The sequence below is a fragment of the Psammomys obesus genome, unplaced genomic scaffold, assembly GCF_907164565.1.
Source record: "Psammomys obesus unplaced genomic scaffold, mPsaObe1.curated_primary_1811, whole genome shotgun sequence".
NCBI classification, from domain to species: Eukaryota; Metazoa; Chordata; class Mammalia; order Rodentia; family Muridae; genus Psammomys; species Psammomys obesus.
The window spans coordinates 21,690,939-21,709,735 of NW_026592890.1; the positions used below are offsets into that span (position 1 = coordinate 21,690,939).

The 18,797-nt window shown below is 42.2% G+C and overlaps 1 protein-coding gene across 3 annotated transcripts in view; it reads right to left on the minus strand.

Annotated features, from left to right (window-relative positions):
• Positions 1 to 251: 251 nt before the first annotated feature.
• Atg5 (autophagy related 5) overlaps positions 252 to 18,797 on the minus strand; it is a 92,712-nt gene continuing 74,166 nt past the window's right edge. For all 3 annotated transcript variants that reach the window (XM_055616187.1, XM_055616186.1, XM_055616188.1), the window contains exons 7-8: positions 18,043 to 18,160; positions 252 to 1,614 (exon numbers count right to left, since the gene is read on the minus strand). In XM_055616187.1, coding sequence (XP_055472162.1) covers positions 1,591 to 1,614; positions 18,043 to 18,160 — 142 coding nt within the window. In that variant the 3' untranslated portion in view covers positions 252 to 1,590. The remainder of the gene's footprint in view (positions 1,615 to 18,042; positions 18,161 to 18,797) is intronic.

Below are 18,797 nucleotides of genomic sequence, written 5' to 3' on the forward strand. Positions count from 1 at the left end.
CGCTATTTTTTTCCTGCCTTTACTTAAAAGGCACACTGTTCTGTCAGCCAGTTGTTTTCTACTTGCTTCTACTTTTCTGTGATTGGTACTCAAAGCTGTTTCTTTTATTATTATGCTTACAATTTCTTTGGCCAACTTTATCTCATTTTGTGAATAAATCTGCTATAAATCAGTGACAATCAAAAAAGGAGGGCAGGAGCGAGGAGAAAGGAGGCAAGGTGCACTAACAGGATCTCACTTGAGTCATCACATAATTTTCATAAGAAAACATTCATTTTTATTGTAGAATCTAAAACCATTATTTTATGATATTGTCTTTTAGCATACTCAGATGGGTAGACATTCAATGAAGACAGCAAGCTAGCTCACAAACCAACTGCAGGAGTCTCCAAGAGCCATCAGTAGAGCGCAGCAAACTTCCCTTACTGTGGGAGGAGTTCTAGTAACCTCTGGATGTTTTTGGTAATGATAAGGAAAAGCTACTGCAGTCTAGAGACAGGTCACCTTCAGGCTTTAAAGACTGGCTGCCAGCGGGCTACAATGACACAGTAGTCCAGGAGCCAGAAAAGAAAAAAAAATGGAAAGGAACACATTCGAAATATGCAAAATCATCGTAGACAGATACTTGGCATATGATTTGACAGGCTTACAGTGACCAACAAAACAGCAGACAGACAGTATTACTTATACCCTTAGTGTAGAAGACAGATTTTCAAGTCGCAGTAATAAATCTTATGATAGCTCCTGAGACAAGTTACCCTATGCCCTGTACCCTTGCCATGCCAGTGAGAAATGGAAACACAGAAGAAAAAGTGGCTTACTGTATGAGATTCAGAAGTTCCTTGAAAGTGACAAACTGTATGTTATTAAATGACAAAACATAGTTAGAGGCTTTATTTAAAAATCTCTCACTGTTCATTATCAAAGTTACAAGATTGTTTGCATACCAATAAGACTGACTGTAAACAGGAAATTCTCATTAAGGAAAGATGGGTTTACTGTAATTTGATCTTTTACAAAAAAATTACTGCAAGTTATTAATAACAGAATTTCTCTTTTACTTTCTTAAGTCTAATTCTCTTGAAAATTCAACCAATGTTTCCACTCTCCTGACTAAGGCTCAACCATGGTCACCTTAGGAAATACCCCATTTATTTGTTAATCAGAATACAAACTGTGGCACATTTCCAATTTTTTTTTTTCATCGAGCAAAGACTTCAGCTGCATTGTATTTCATGAGAAGACGAGGCTCTAGCGGTCCTGTCGTGTCTCAGCTGAGGTTTACTGACGGCAGTGGAGCAAAGCAACGGTGCAGTCAGCCCTGCCAGGGTGCCCTATCTCTCATGGAATCTTCTTCCTCCTCGGCTTGCAGCAGCCACAAGTTTCTGTTGCTTCCATCGACCCTGACTGAAGCAAGGGTGACATGCTCCGTTAAGTCCTGACTCAAGGTGGCTTCATTCGGTGAGGACCTGCTCCTTCAATCTGTTGGTTGGGGGACGATGCTAATATGAAGAAAATTATCTGGGTAGCTCAGATGCTCACTCAGCCACTGCAAAGGGGTTTCCAGCATCGGCTCTATTCCGTGAATCATCACTTGGTTCTTTTTCCCTCCATCTGTTCCAAGAAAGAAATCCAATAGTAATCAATGGAAATGAAAACCACAAAGAAACGATAATCTGTTGTCTTTACAGATTCCTTAGTGAATTAAATGGATTTCAAACTTGTATCTCAACAGGAAATGAACATGAGGAGAAAGTTTAAATGTTGCAAAATGTCTCATCCTAAACAGAAACCTGAGGGTTGCAATGAATTCTGATAAAAATTCTGTTGCTATATGAAAGCATCTGTTCTTTCTTAATTACTGTGCTTGACCAAGATTGACGTCAGTGAAACTATCCTGGAGAAAACAGCAGGGTGAACCCACTGACCAAAATATTCTAGGCACACACTTAAAACCACTATAGAAAGCTGTGGAAGGGCACACACCCTTAAAAATATAAAGCAAAAATATGGCCAGGAATGATCCAGAATCAGACCAGAATCTGAGAGAATGTTTAACAGCTGGGAGCTTTGCTGATTAACAGCAATATGCACAAGTGTATCCTGAAGTGTTGGAAGCAATGGAAACTGATCACAGAGAACCAGTGATCTGAGTTGAGGATCCTGTCTCGAGAGCCATGAAACCTGATAGACTTTTGCTCCTATTCAATTGCTAATTAAAACGGTACTATAGGGCCTGCTGCAAAACTCAGGTGATAAAAGCCTGATGTTCAGAGTTTGGTCCCTGACACCCACATGGGAGAAGGAAAGAACCCAGTCCCCCAGGGTGTTTTTTGACCTCCATACCCATGCCACGGTTGTGGGCACCATCCTATATTAAAATGATTTAAAATGTAATAAAAATTTAAAGACGCTGCAATTAGCACCTTTCAATTTAAATTTTATTAACAATCAAAGAATGCAAAACAAAAACAAAGAAAAAAAGAAAAAAACCCTAATGTAAAGAGCACTCCCCCACCAAAAAACAAACTACTCCAAGCCAAACAAAAATTAATCAAAAAGGAAAAGTAGGAAGTATTTGTTACCCTGCAGTAAACTCTTTAATAGTGTCTTCAAAATACAATGGCAACCTCCTCAGTATCCTGGAAACAAAAGACATGGGGCAAAATTTTCTGATGGGACAGGAGCACTCCAGATGCTGCAATCCATTCTGTTCTATTCCAAGTGCCCTTCAGTCCCTACCGCTCTAAGGTCCAGACAGCCTGGCTGGCCAGTCACCACTCTAAGGCTTAGGACAGCCTGACTGGCTGGTACCTGTAAGCAGAACCCATAAAAAAAATGTTCAGCCTTCCAATAAAAATAGCAGGGTGGTTGAGCAGGGAGAGATCAATAGAGACATAGAAACACCACGGTCAAAAGAGAATGCTCAAGTGAGAAATCTGATAAGCATGCTACAAATTCCTACCGTGACCGAGCAAAGCTTCCCACATCCCTGTCACAGTCCGGCACAACTGAACTGTAAAGACCACTGCCTTAGGACCCCAGAACCGGAAAACCGCCCCTCGTGTCTCCTTCCCTAGCCATCTTCAAACAAACAAGCAAACAAGCCTGCTTTTATTACTTAGCAATGTACAGGTGTCTGAGTGAGGACTTGTGTGTGTGGTGAGTGTAGTGCTCAGAGGCCAGATGAAGGTGTTGGATCTTCTGAACCTAGAGCTATAGGCAACTGTTAGCTGCTCAAGATGGCTGCTGGGATCTGAACTGGGGTCCTGAAGGAGCAGCTCGCTAAGAGTGCAGCCATCCCTCCACTCCCCCTAGCCAGCTTTGCTGCATCTATGCAACCGTTTTTACATAGCTGTAATCACAGCCTTAATACAATGGCTCGCCAGAATGCTGGTCGGAACCACCTACAGACTGAAGAAGAAGCTGTACACAAGACTGTGCGTCTGGTCAGTGGGAAGACTTTAGAACTGGGGTAAGATGGACGAACGCTCAACTTTTCTACAATGATTCATCTTTCTGAGTTCTAGATGGCCAAGGTTTTACTATCTCAAGGTTTTAACTGTTCTTAGAATATCTGAAAACATTTCCAGTATGGTTCTCTTAATATTCTTATTATATATTTCTTTGAGCTATTTTAATATTCTCAGAACTTCCACCTACTTAGAACTGAGTCAGAAAACGAAAGCGTGGTGAGAGTAAAAGTTCCTTTTGTGCGCAGGCTTCTCAAGCCAGTCATCTTTTTCTGAGACAGTAAAAACTAACAAGTCACTACTCAGCTCTCAACACAGCTCCTACAGGAGCACTTACATATGAGAGCAATGCACTCATAATGATTTAAATATTAAACAATTTAAATGATTAAATACTTAAAAATTAAAATTAAACATTTTAAATGGATTTATACATTTAGATCAATACACGGTATGCCCCATCCACTGATGTACACGTGCTTGAGAAGGCAGATAACCTGCTCCAGCAGGCAGAATCTGAATCACACGGGCAAGCCAGAACACCAGAACCATTCCAACTCCACAAATGTGCTACCTCATGGCACCGTGGCACTGGGTAGGCAAGTACTGCTTCTCCAGCTTGCAAGTTGGGGTCGCTCTTCATTCTTTGCACAAATTTGTTCTAAACCTGGACAGCTAAGTTGAACCTACCTCTGCCACACCTTTCATTAGAACAACCGAAGCTGGGAGCTGAGACCAGGCATGGTGGTTCATGTTTGCAGTCTGAGTGCATGGGAGGCAGAGTCAAGAGAAGAGCTCCTAGAGTATCTGAAAACATTTCCAGTATGGTTCGCTTAATATTCTTACTCTACAGAATAAGACCCTATCCCAAAACAAAACAAAACAAAAAAAAAGAAAGCAACCACAAGACCAAGATGTGAAACATTTTGTCATAGCATGCACTGATTCAAACAATTCATCAGTATTTATCTTTCTGTTTGCTTTCTGACTTCTTTCCAAGTGTCTGTAAACAGAGGATTCTTGGGATGGGGCAGGATTTCCCTGTGAGTGGAGCCAGAGCTCCTGTTGTTCATGTCCCCAGCTGCTAGCATGGTACTGACACACTGATGATGCAAGGTGGTCTTAAGCTGCAGGCAGGGTGGGCTGGCAGAGCACCTGCAGAGCAGGATCTTCCAGCCAAGGCTGCCACCAGGCAGTGTGTGACTGCAGAATGGCTGCAGCTAGTGAAAAGGTTAAAAGCAGTCCCAGATAACTAACGAGTGTGCCTCACCTTTTTAAGTTTCTGTAAACAACAACAGAGCATGCCTGGGTAATCTGGTACCCACACTAACAAAAGGAGTAGCAGTGAATTAATTCCTATTTTCCCCTAACAAGAGGAAGGAAGCCCTTGGTGAGCTTGCTAAACTGAACATGTTTGGTAGACATGTCTGTATTTCTAAACGGGATTCTAGACATACCTGAAATTGGGATGATCACTCCAAGAGCTGACTCGGGACTGCCCTGCAGAGCTCTCCTACTTGGGATATGGCTTTTTGTTTGTTGGGCGACACAACACCAACCCACAAGGCAGGCATGACAACCAAGCTTTAGCCCAGCCCCCACTGGTGTTTCTAAAACAGTTTGTGGAGTGCTGTCCTTTGGCCATGGTATGACCACCGCCCTCTCTAATTACTGAAAGATCTTCACAAGCCCATGGAGCTTGGGGAAGGGAGTCCGAAGGCCATGCCACTCCCTGAGGATTTACAGACAATGCTCCTCTCACTCCTATCCCACCGGCTCACCAAGCCACACTTGAGTGGAATCCTTTCTTGTGTCTATCACAGGTCCTATCTGAGACAGCAGAAGGCAGCTGTCTTCCCAGGAAAAAGCTCACACAGTAGAAGCTTTAAAGTAGGCAAACATATAAGACAGTAATCAGAGAAGCTGTTGTGAGCATTCATATGTCACTTTTGCAGGGCAACTCTGATTCTGCCATAACTTTCCATTTGTGATGGGACTTTTCTAACAAATATATTTTACAAAACTATAGTTAGCAAAATTTCAAAATGATATCAAACTGTTAGGTAGCCAAATTTGTCAACAGTTCCCATATTTTTGTTCCCAGTCTGGAACTTGGTCCAGTCCAGTTTCAGGCTGTGTCAGATCTTAGACAATCACACAAAGCAAGTTATTCACGACAATAGCTGTTTCCCATAGTTCAGAGGCCCAGGTGAAGATGGAGGTTCCAGTAAGTGGTGTGGGCCTTCATCTGATATTCCCAGACAGCGAAGGGGCGAGAAAGGAGGTCCCCAGCCACAGCCTTCTCAAAGGCTCTGGCTCTGGCAATGCTACAGGATGAATCTTCCATGTCAGGGACCTAGGGGACACTTTAAACACAGGAAGTGTTCACATGTGGCCTTAAGTCTTCATGCTCCAACCTCCTCCAAGCTTTAACAGGTGTAGACGTCCAATCTGGAAAGTCTGCAGCATTGTTTTTTAAGGTGTCAGCATGCAAAAATCAGTGTCTACTTTACAGTGTTACAGGAGTGGTATTTAAGGAAGAAAGTCATGGAAGGAGAGCACCAGGTGGTTCAGGACTGCTTCTGCTCTTCTAGCAGAGGGCCTGGGTTTGGTTCCCAGAATGGTGTACATAGCACCCCAAGCAGGCGTGCACACACACACATATTAAAAACAAAAATGAAGCCAGGCGTGGTGGCATCAACTTTTAATCCCAATACTTGAGAAGCAGAGGCAGGAGTATCTCTTGAGTTCAAGGCCAGCCTTGTCTATAAATTGAGTCCAGGACAGCCAGGGCTACACATAGAAACCCTGTCTTGAAAAAGAAAAATAAACAACAACAAAACCCAAAAACCTCACAAAAAAAGCAAAGATGAAATATTAATACACACATACACACACGCATACATACATATACACACTCAAGCACATTTTGGCTATATGAGAATGGTAAAAGTACATAGAAACAAACAAATACAAAATGGGGTGAAAAGAAGCAAAAATCTTACTGGCTAAATTACTAATGAAAAGTACAGGCTTAAAACAATGGTAACATCTGGTGCACATATAAAAATGTTGCCAGCATACAGATATATGCACAACAAATGTAAACGCACACAATAACGAAACTCAGACATAAAGGAGAGGGGCCAATCATCTAGACAGGTGCCACTAACAGACACACTGGGATTTCCGACACACGAATTCCCACCCTTTGAGATGTTCTTATGTAGGAAGTGAAGGTGTCAGGTAGAGTCATGGCTCACAATCTGACCCACCAGCAGCAGGAGGGAGGTTAAGAGAAAGCAAACATGTTCCCTGGTCCCTCTCCCGACCCTCTCGATGAGCTCTGCAGTGAAGTCGGTTTTTAGATGTTCTTCAGAACCGTTCTGACCATCACCACCACAGAGTTTTTCTTTACATTTCCTCAGGAGGCTCAGTTGGTAACATAGTGAAGGCTGGTGTGTAACTGAGACATATTCCAAGTCCTGCCGGGTGCTCAGAACTCAAGGTCCCTTCCCCCATAATGAGGGACACAGACCGCAAACCTCAGGTCTAGCAAGTCCTAATGACCTTCCAGTTCTCAGTACCTCACTCTTTCATGCCAGAACAGGGAAATCTTCCCTTCAGACGTCAGTCGTCAGCACTTACTAGCTTTGGCTCTTTAGCTGAATTCGTGAGTCTCTAATCCCTCATCGTAGAGAGTGAATAACGACTCATCTCTAGGGCTCCTTGGAGAATTGAAGAACAGAGTTAAGAAGAGAGCCCAGTAGAGTCTGCAGAGGGCTTGGACACAGCAGCTACTCAATGAAGTTAATTCATCTCTGCACCCTTCCCAGGGTATGAAAAGTATTCCAGAGAAAATGGGTCTAAGGTGTAGTTCGTGTGGTAGAGAGCTTGCTTAGTGTGCACAATGCCTTAGTTTCGACCCCCAGCATTACAGAAACTGGTGTGGTGGCACACACCTGGAATCCCAGCAATTCAGGTGTAGAAACCGGAGAATCACAAGTTTAAGGTCACACAGCACACTCTAGGCCAGCAAAGGCTGCAGAAGACCATGACATGGATGGGGAGAGTCAGTGGAAGGACACGACAAGAAAGGGGGTCAAGAGAAGGGGAGACATATGCTCTAAGGTATGGTAATAAGTTAATTCTTTTGGTACTAGATAGCCACCAAGATATATAAAATAATATGGATTTAATTATGTGACTGGCAACCAAAAGGTTATAAAAACTTAGCCTCTAGTTATTCAGTAGTTCTGTTAAAAAAATATGGGGGCAACAAAGCCCAAGACTCAGTATTATACAAATTAAATGACATTAAAAAAAAATTCAAAAGCCGTAAAATATATTCAACATAAAAATTCAGTGAAACATCTCACCTAAAACTCAAAGAAGCCGTAACATGTTATGATTATATTGTTTAAAAGAGTTTAAGATTATTTTCAAGAAAATCTACAGAGTGAGTTCCAGGCCAGCCAGTGCCTCGCAGAGAAACCCAGTATCAGGAAAAAAAGAAAAAAAAGAAAAGAAAAAGAAAAATGACACCCTACCCCTCGAACCCCAACAAAACAAAACCTCCTCAAATAGAGCACCACAAGCAATCTCCCTGTTGTAACCCTTTGTTCTGCTCTCCCCACTCTGCCTGAGCACTCACATCACGTGGTGACGGGCCTGTTGGAGGCTCAGGCCTCGGGTCCAAGCCTGCTGCAACAAGGAGCATAACTGGGGTCTTTAAAATAAGCAGCCGGGGCTTCTAGGGAGACCCTGCAGTTTCCTTCTGATTGACAGATGCAACTGGACTCTCTTAAGTTTAAAAAGGAGGCAAAAGGAAGGGACGACAAAGGAATACTGCCTTTAATGAAAAAATTTCAATTTTCAATCTTTTTTGAGGTTCACATCTCTAAGTATGGAGGAATAGAAAGCTAAGACCAAACAGACTGCCAGGGTTCTTTCATGATTCAAGGACACATTTTCTAAAACTCATTTAATAATTCTAAGAACGTTTTAAGATCAATAAGGATGGAGACAAGCATTCTGATGATCAGTAACTAGTCTGAACAATTTTTATCTATCTGACAAATTCTCCAACCCCAGATATAGTCATGGATAAAACGTGGGCTGACTGAGTGCACAGGCTTGAGGAAGTGCAGCTGAAATCTGCAGTGCATACATCATGCCCTGACTCAGCTGCAGTGCTAATAGTCTGTGAGGTCAGGTCAAAGGGGTTAAAGCAAGCCAGGATATGGCCAAAGGAACACATCAAACCCTGATTTTAAAAGGGCAATTAATCTTACACAGAAATGCTCCTGGGGAATGAGGTCTCCATCTTAAGAGCACACTGTATGCTGCAGCAGTAAAAATGAGCATGCACGCGTCCAGGGCTTTATCCCGTGATCGCAAACAGAGGGAGAGTGCTGTTTATCAGAGAGCCACAGCCTTTCACAGCACGCCATTAATATCTTCTGGGTCTACGCTCACTCAGGGCTGGTGGTAAGGAGCTACTCACAGTCCATGTATCTTTCTTCTATGTATAAACTATATGTATGATTTTATTTCTAAAATATTTCCAGATCCTTGGCTCTTTAGATAGTATCATTAACTTTTAAACATGTACATTCTCTTGACTTTTGCTTATAGCCATTAGATTTCTTAGTAAGGATATAAATCAAAATTTAAAATTAGCCATCATAATGTAACAGTAGCTAATGGCTGCTTAGATCATTTAAATAAACTGATTAAGAGCCTTCTGACTATAAATTTAAAAAGTGAAAATTAAAGCATTTAGCCTTGTTCATCTACAAAAGAGGAATACAACGTACAAAATGAAGGTTTCAAAATATTTTCTTTGCAGCTTTACCTGAAGAAACCTCCTCCTCATGCTCAAGGCATTCTTGCTATGCTTGCATTAAGATAATCAAGCAACTCCCAGCTTACCGGTTACAGACTAGCACATGCGACTGACAGAACAGCTGCACAGGGACAAGGATGAGGAACACAGAACTCATTTGCTTCACTGAACTGCGTACACTTATCACTTCATTTTCTAGTACCGGCAACAGAGTTACTGTCACACAAGCCTATACCTTCTACTTTTGGAAGAGCCAGGTTAACCCACTTGCCTTCTTGAGATTAAGATAACAATAATTAAGGAGGGCAAATCAGAAGCATCTTTTGTTGGATCTTGTATCACATCATCTCCATTAATAGAAAAAGAAAATAATCATTTTAGCTCTTTGATTTTAGAAAAGACATATACCAGTGGATGTAGATATGAAGAGATTCTCTATCAGCAAGATTAGCCAGCAGCGCCTGTGTGCTGGACACAGCACAAGGATGGAGGGAGAGCAAAGTAGTCAAGGCAGTGAATCTGACTCATTTAAATTTACAGTGTATGATAAATGTAATAAACCATAATCACTAAGTTACGGTGAGCTTATCGATGATTATAGTAGATCTTTGCTCACTAGGGGCCAACATTTAAAATGCTTTTAGACTTCCTACTGCAGACAGTGCTTCTCCCGTAAGACATAGATGCAATCAAGAATAGAGAACAGTAAAAACAGAGCTGGGAAGAAACTAAAGGTAAGGCCCCTACTACAGAAGGTAACCCTCTTCTACCTGGATTAGTACGGTACTGACTGGCAAACATTCCGTTAGTACTACCAGCATCAGCAATCTACCTCTGAGCCTCTCTAGTATGTTTTAGCACACTAAAGTTATATGCCTGCTACAGGGTACACAGGAAGGAGATGCTGCAGTCAAACAAACTTGTCTCTTCTTTCCTTCTAGAGACATCACTCTCCTGCCCTCCCTCCCTCCCTTCCTTTTGGTTTTCTGTCCTGGACTTGCTTTGTAGTCCTGGCTGGCCTCAAACTCACAGAGAACGACCTGCCTCTGCCTCCCCGAGTGCTGCCATTACAGCTGGGCACCACCACAACCGGCTCACTTCTGGCATTTTCTAATCCTGTCCAGAAACTAGTTCCTAAAAAAGTCAATCAGTGGCTTGGAAGTCTTGCCAAAAGTGAAGGTATAATTGGCCTTTAAAAATTTCCCATTAATTTTGTTTGTAAAAAATATATTAACAAAGCTGTACAAAAGAAAAACGAGGCTAATTGTAAAACCTTAGAAAAATATGACTCTGCAGTCTCACATGGGAAAGTGTCTCATTACATACTACAGGCAAACTGTAACAGGAAGCTTCCTTATTTCATAAACTGAGAAATCCAGATCCATTAAAAATTGCAGTGGTTGCCCAATTCAAATGGCAGGAGGACACAGAGACACACGAGTTCACATCCTAACGTGTTGCAGAACATGACTAGAGCTATAAAAGCATTACCTCATTCTTGAACACTCATCTGAGGTGGGAGGGGGCTGCAGTTCTGACGTGTGGGCACACGTTCAAATGCTAACTCTCCTCGGGAGCAGTGGCTCTGCTGCAGTGACAGCTCGCACTCTGGATACCAACAACCAGCTTTAATCCAACGCCCAAAGGATCTGCCTGCAGTGTTTTTATCACCCACTGCAGCAGCTGTGTCTGAAAACAACGCACCACACACCAAACGGAGAATCCACTATACACAAACCATGTAGAATAAGGAAAAATACGAAATCACTAATTTTTTAAACTTCTGTGGTTCCTCATAAAGTATATTAAAAATAAGATAATTTCCAGGCATGGTGGCATACACCTTTAATCTCAGTATTTGTGCAACAGAGGCAGTTGAATTCTTGAGCTCTAGGCAAGCCTGTCTTACACAGAAGTTGCAGACCAGCCATGGCCAATAAATAGTGATACTTTCTCTCTCTTTCTCTCTCTCTCTCTCTCACACACACACACACACACACACACACACACACACACACGCCACACAAAGAAAATAATCCTTAAGTTAGATCTCCTAAGTTGGGTAGTCTAAGTCTCCAGCCTCAATTTCACTAAGTTAATTTCCAAGCTTACTGACAACTTCAGTCATTAGATATGTCTTTGGATAAGGCGGACAAGCCTCAGCAAACAGATGGGCTAGAGCTTTCACACTACATATCGGGCACAAGCAGCTGCTGAGGGTTCCACAGTGGGCCCATGTAGTGTGTGACCTGACCCCCTTCCCTTTCCAACTGTTTCCCTTCTGCACAACCTCATCAAGACGCAATCTTTCCCCTCTCCTCAGAAGTGATGAGGGCACTATTCACCGACATCTTCAGTCTGGATCATCCCACAGCTGCACAACCTTCCTGTCCCAACTGGACCAAAGCTTTCTTCACAGAATACTACACTGTATCTTTTGTATGTTAGAGCAGCAGGACAACACAGACAACACAAAGAAAATGAATGACAGAAGTAAAATTGATGATACCACATGGAACCCAGAAGTTAAACAGTTGTCAAGGAAGGATAACAATGAGGAAAGAAGCACACAGGGAGTTCGGAGGAACTGGAAAGGGAAAACAGAAAGCTTCCTGAACCGTTCACCGTCAGCAGAGCTGCATGGGCTAGTACTAACCTGCCATGGGCTAGGTCTTTCTTTGCACCTGTGCTGCTTGTGTAATACCAAATTTAAAATCAGGAGAAAATAGCCCAACACAAAGAACTAATCAATGAAACCTTGAGAAAAATTCACAAAAACAAGACTGGATGTCTGTCAGCCAGGAAGCCCTTAAAAATTGTGATAGGACTGCAAAAGCTCTTTACTGCTGATGGCCTCTGCCACGTGTGGGAAGTAGGAAGGAGGTGGCGGTTATCTGTAAGCAGCTGGCCCCTGGGAGTTTGAGCTCTAATGAGTGTATGGGCAACACGAATTGGACTTTGTGTCTGTCTGTCTTCCTTCCCTTCATCCTCCCTTCTTTTGGAGAGAAGGGGCACAAGAGTGGCGGCGGCAAGTGGACCTTGGGGACCTGGGAAGTAAATGTGATAGGGTACACTGCATGAAATTCCCAAATAATCAATAATAGTATGTTGAAAAAAAATGGAGGTTGTTCTACTATGTTCCTTACCAGGTTTTCATAATTATGACACTGGAAAAATAAAGTATGCCTCAGCAAAGACTATAGGTATTTTATATTCTCCTAAATAAAAATTAAGTTTTTTTTTTTTTTTTTTTTTTCTTTAAATATTAAAATTATGTTAGAAGAGAACTAGGGAACTAGCTCTTCCATCACGTTGATCCCAGGGACTGAATTCAGGTTGAAAGTTAGGTGGCTGGGCACCAGCCACACCTTACCACCCAGCTGAGCCTGGTTTCCGACACTGATGTTGCAGTATACTGAAAGAGGAAGACAGGACTTTGGGCCTATTACAGAAGCCCAGATCTCTGAGTCATTTTAACTCCACTGAAACCACAGGCACCATGTACCTGTGCTCACCTCTGATTTGTTTCCTGTTCTTTCTATCTTGGCTAATTCTTCTAGGCACTTATAAATCAGGAAGAAAAGAACACAGAGCAGCTCACTGCAATACTCCAATGACCCCAAGTTCGCCCCCATAATATAGCACATTCTACTGTCATGATGAAATAAGACTGAATTCCACCACGCCCGATCACTTTCCACAGGGAGGGGCAGGCAATGGTGCCACATGGATCTGTGAGTACTTTCTCTTTTTATCATGTGATGACGGCTAGTTCCTATCCACATATACACCCAAACTTCAAGTCTTTCACTTTCAGCTGGAGTGCAGGTGTGTCAAATGCAGGTATCCCCAACTGCACACAGTCCAGTTCTTCACTCAGGGGTTGAAGCTTCTGAACGCTCTCCACACATTTTAAATAATGTTATTTCTAAAGGTAAATGTGAAATAAAAACAGGCAAGGATGGAAGTTTTCCAGTGGAAAAACACAGAATTAAGGCTGTGTGCAGTTTCCTGGCATGCAATATAACCCTGCGTATCGGTACTCTCTATGTCCTATCAACGAGTCTTCCCATGAACCAAAGCGCTTGCTGGTTTGGGACGGAGAAGCCTGCTGTTCACCCACAGCACCTGAAACAGTATGAAGCAGATCTGAAGATTAAAGGTTTTTCATCATTTTATTTATTTTACCATACGGGTGTTTGTCTGTATGTTATATTTGTGCACATGTTGTGTGCTTTGTTCTTAGAGGTCAGAAGAAGTCACTAGATCCCCTGGAATTGGAGTTACAAACAGTTGTGAGTTGCCACCATGTGAGTGCTGGGAATCAACCCAGGTGCTCTGGGGAGCAGCCAAGGTTCTTAACTACTAAGCCATCTATCTCTCTGGTCCCCTGTGGGTTAAAGTTAGAAGTCTGCCATTCACACACAGCACCTGGAACAGTCCAAGGTAGACCCGTGGGTTGAAGTATGACTGGCTGTCTTCTCATGTCTCTCCTCTTCAAACAATAAAGTCTCTCTGTATATTCTCTAGCAAAGAGCGTGCGAGTGGGGCCAGAATTCAGGAAAGAACAAAGAAGCTTTGCGAAAACATTTAGAAACATGCTCACTCTTCTCAGACAAGGCCATGATAATCTTGTATGTATCACTGGCGCCTGGGTGGAAGATGGCAAAAGCAAATAGAAAAATGCTCTAATGAAGGTGCCAGACTTTCCCGCACTGGCTCGATGTTCGCGATCACTATGTTAGCGCACTTGACAGAGTGGGTGGGATGCCAGCACAGCAAAGGAAACAGCGCAGCTACGATTCCCAGGGCCACACTGAATTAACCGAGAAGAGAGCGAAGAACTCAAAGTATGAAGTTAGGAAAATCCACACATTTCAGAACACCTTTACACTAAGGTTCTGTTTAGGACTTGTGTGTGTGTGTTCTGTGGCTATATGCCTGCAGAGGCTAGAAAAGCGTACAGAATCCCTGGAAATGTAGTTACAAAAACAATGTTGGGACACAAAGAGCAGTCCTCTGGAAAGGAGGAAGTGCTCTCAATCCCTGGGCCACCCTCCAGCCCAAAGACTGAGAAACAGCAGCAGCAACCACAAAAAACAAACAGAAAATAAAAACAAATGGCCACCACGGTTAAGTAGAAAAGCCAGTATAAGGCTATCATGATGGCTCAGGTGAAAGGGCTCACCACATTAGCTCGATAAGTTGAGCTTGATCCCTGGAGCCCAATAGTAGGAGAGAACAGTCTCCTAAAAGTTGTCTTCTGACCTGACATGCATTAGGTGAACTCAAGTGTTCTCTCTCCTCTCTCTCTCTCTCTCACACACACACACACACACAGAGAAAAAAAAGAGAAGAGACAGAGAGAAAGAAGAGAGAGAGAGAGAGAGAGAGAGAGAGAGAGAGAGAGAGAAAGAAAGAGAAAGGGGGTGGGGACCAGATCGGAAGGCAAAGCTTTTGAGGACTGGAACTCTTAACCTCATTCCCTAACTAAGAGATATTTGAATGTCTGAAAAAATGCAAACACTGGGGCTGGAGAGATGGCTCAGAGGTTAAGAACACTGGCTCGTCTTCCAAAGGTCCCAAGGTCAATTCCCAGCAACCACATAGTGGCTCATAACCATCTACAGAGAGATCTGGTGTGCAGACAGAATGATGTATAAAGAATAAATAAAACCTTTAAAAAAATGCAAACACTGGGCTAACTAAACCCAAAGGCTCTACCTACACACCTCTCCACACATACAAAGGTGCTTTTGACTTCCTTCCACTCCTCACTGGTAAACTTCCTCAACCACCGCTAACAGTAAGAAACTGGCAACCAGGGAGTAAATGAACTCAAACAGCAAGTTAGCAAAAGAAATCAAAATTCCAAATCCCATTTCTTGGATTAAAAAAAACTATTAAAGTTCCTTCTAATAAACAACCACAAGTGTACCAAGGGAGAGCCCTTACATCCTACAGCAAACAGGCCATTCATCACAGACACTGAAGACTGGGTTTTAATGTGATGTTCTCACATTCAATAATCAAGGATCCCAGAGAGCCATATAAAGAAGCTTAAAATGACTTATTTGTGGAAAAAGAATATGGCCATACATGGCAGTGCATGCCTGTAAGAGCAGCACTCAGGAAGCAGGGACAGGAGAAGTGCCGCTGTCTACACAGTGAGTTCAGGCCAGCTGAGACCTAGTCAATGAAAGGGGGTTGTTTAAAAACAAACACAGAAACTGAACACAATAGGGATACATCTGATTTTCAAATCTCACTGATTCTTAATTGATAAACTGGTCTTTAAACCCCACTACAAAGTACTCAAAAATAGAAAAATTAGTGCAAGGAGACGGGCATCTGAAAGCCAGCCTCTGTGGATAGGCATGGGAACTACAGGTCTGACCATGTTTATATTCCACGACCCCGGAGAAAGTGGTGAAGCACTCTCAGAATTTGTTATCAGGGCTGTAAGATTACTCAAGAACCAGCAAAGATTCCCAGTTTCTGAAACCTGACTCAACAGGAATTAGACATATGGGAAAATTTAACCATGCCTCCAAATGGGACCCAAGACAAAGACTGCTCTGAGTTCCTCCACATAAACTTTCGTTATTTTATAAATACACATACATTATATGTGTACATATTTACTACTAAAAACATTAAAAAATATAAACACAACCCATTAAGAACTGAATAGGACCCCACCGCATTAAAACTTATTTACTCTTCAGAAGAAAATGAAAAGACAAACCATAGATTTTAGGGGGGGGAACCTACAGAGAAAGTTCTTCCAGAATATATAACTACTTCTCAAACAGAGTGATAGAAAACTAGTGAGCGGATGGAAACAGGAGCAGCCATCTGCAGCCCCTCAGCACCCTCACACACCACACACACCAGTCCTCCATACACAAACACAGAGCAGGCACAGTCGCCAGCATGAAAATTCAAATTAGGAAAATAAAGTCAAATCACCCTGAGATGCCAGCACACAAGCATCAGGATCACTATAAAACATGTCAATGATGTAAAAAACTGAAACCTTCCTGTATCACATTCAAAAAAATTCATCTTACTCTTAGACCCAGTCATTCCACCCCTAGGAATCTACCTCAGAAATATGAAAACACGTTCCCAGAAATATCCACGCCAATGCTCACAGCTGAATTAATCATAAAAGTAAAAGACTGGGAATAATTCACATGCGTATCAGTAGGTAAACAGACAGCTCAAATGTGACATAGACGCCTAAGTAGTATTATCACTCATCCATAAAAAGAAGCTACTGAGACTTGTTTAAAAAAAAAAAAAAAAAAAACAAAACAACCGAACAACATTATACCAGGCTGCAAGTCTACTTATTGCGTAATTCAATATATATAAGATATTTTTAAGGGGCAAATTGTAGACACAGAGAGTAGACTAATGGTTGCTTATGACTAGCATTCAGCTCCAAGTGTGAAGAAGGAAGCATTCTGAGGGGACAAAAATGTTCTGCTCTACATTATGATAACAGCTTTGTAGCTCTGTAGAGTTTATTTTAAAAAGGCTGCTGAGATGTCAAAAATATTGAATGGAAGGACGCCTTCCATGAAAGTTAAATTATGAAACAGTAAAGAGGGACTGAGTTCAAGGCCATGCAACAACTCAGTGTTAGCTATCATGAATAACATGATTCGGGGTAAGCCTTACACCAAGAATTCTGCAGTTCAAACACTAGAGGTGCAAGGCTTCTAGGCGACCACGAGACACCCTGATAAGTGGTTTAGGAGCTCAGGCATGGCAAGTTACACACCAAGACTTCACAAAACACACTTAGAACCTCTAAAACCAATAAATCCTGTCTGACTTTAGTAATTTTGTGTTGTGGTTCATTATCTGCTTTCTTAACCCCTCCTGATTTAGTCCAGTTCCATGCACCCCTCCCCCACAACTGGCTCTAATACTGTTTCTTAGGAAAACCACTTCCTTAGATTATTTCATAAGAAACTAGCGAAGTATTGCTTTCATGTTTAATAATTCCTTACCTCCTTCCTAACAGGTGTAAAAGACAGAGGCTGCTCAGTGTTAAAGAACATGGGACAGACCACTGAAAATTCCTCTTGAAAAAGTCATCAGAAATGAGCATTGCAATGGATCACAGGGCTGAGGTGGCAAACTGGGCAATGACTGGGTAAGAAAAGCAGCAGGACACCTACCTGCCCACATGCACACATACATGTAAACATGTATAATTCAGAGATGCTCTCGGGTGGAAATCTGAAATGCCCACACTGATTTTAGCACTGGTGTAACAGCACATGTGGAAACTCCACAGCTGACTACACGCCAACAGCTCACAGAAGCATGTAGGCACACTAAAAATACCACGGAAATCACCTTTAGGCTGTGTGTATAGGTATAGGTAGGTGGATGTGCATGTGTGCACAAATTATTAATGTATGTAAATATTTCAGCTTCTGAGAGAAATGTGAAACAGCTTTGGTGCCAAACATCTCAAATACAAGGTTATGTGTACTGATTTTCAAATATTCAAATTCATTAGCACAAGAGCTACATTTTATTTTCCCAAACTGAACTGACTTCTTGTTTTGTTACAAATGTTATAAAACAAAAGAATTTCCCTTAAAAGGTAAGAAAAACTCTTTCTAAAATGCCAAACACTCAATCAAAGGTTCAGACGAGAAAACGACAGCCATGTGCTGTGGCTGTTACGTGCCTTACCTTCAGGGGCGACTGCGGAAGGACAGACTTCTTTGAGGAGATCTCCAAGTGTATGCAGCTGTCCATCTGCAGCCACAGGACGGAACAGCTTCTGAATGAAAGGTCGCTCAGTTGTGGTCTATTTGAAAAATAAAAACAACCCAAGCAAGTAAGTCTTTGTTGCTGTAGCTGCTAACTGCAGACACACAGATTACAAGCAGGAACCTGGCATCAGTGTCTACTGATGTGGCCTATCCATAAATACACAGGATGATCCTAAGTATCACTAATGTGATATCATGGGGGGTAACATAATAAATGCTCGTAAATCAGATTCATGCAAGTACGAAATGTCAGACACTCTTAAGTGATACGATACAATCACCAGACACAGAAATGAACCCCGGGCTACTACTGCATAAAAAGCACTTTTTTTTTTTTTTTTTAAAGGGGCTAGAGATATGGCTCAGGGGTTAAGAGCACTGGTTGTTCTTGCAAAGAAGCAGGGTTTAGTTCACAGCACCCACAAGGCAGCTCACAACCACCTGTCACTCCTGTTTCAGGGGATTTAACACCTTTTCTGGCATCCATGGGTACCAGGCATGCAAGGGTTCATTCACAGACACACAGGCAAAACGCCCACACGCATTTTTGCTGTAACTTTTTTTAAATCTTTAAAAAGAAGCTTTTTAATGAGTCTATTGTAAGAGAGTTATGGGTCAAGTGGAACAACAGACATCTGATAACAATGAATTCACATCACACGTCCAAGATTT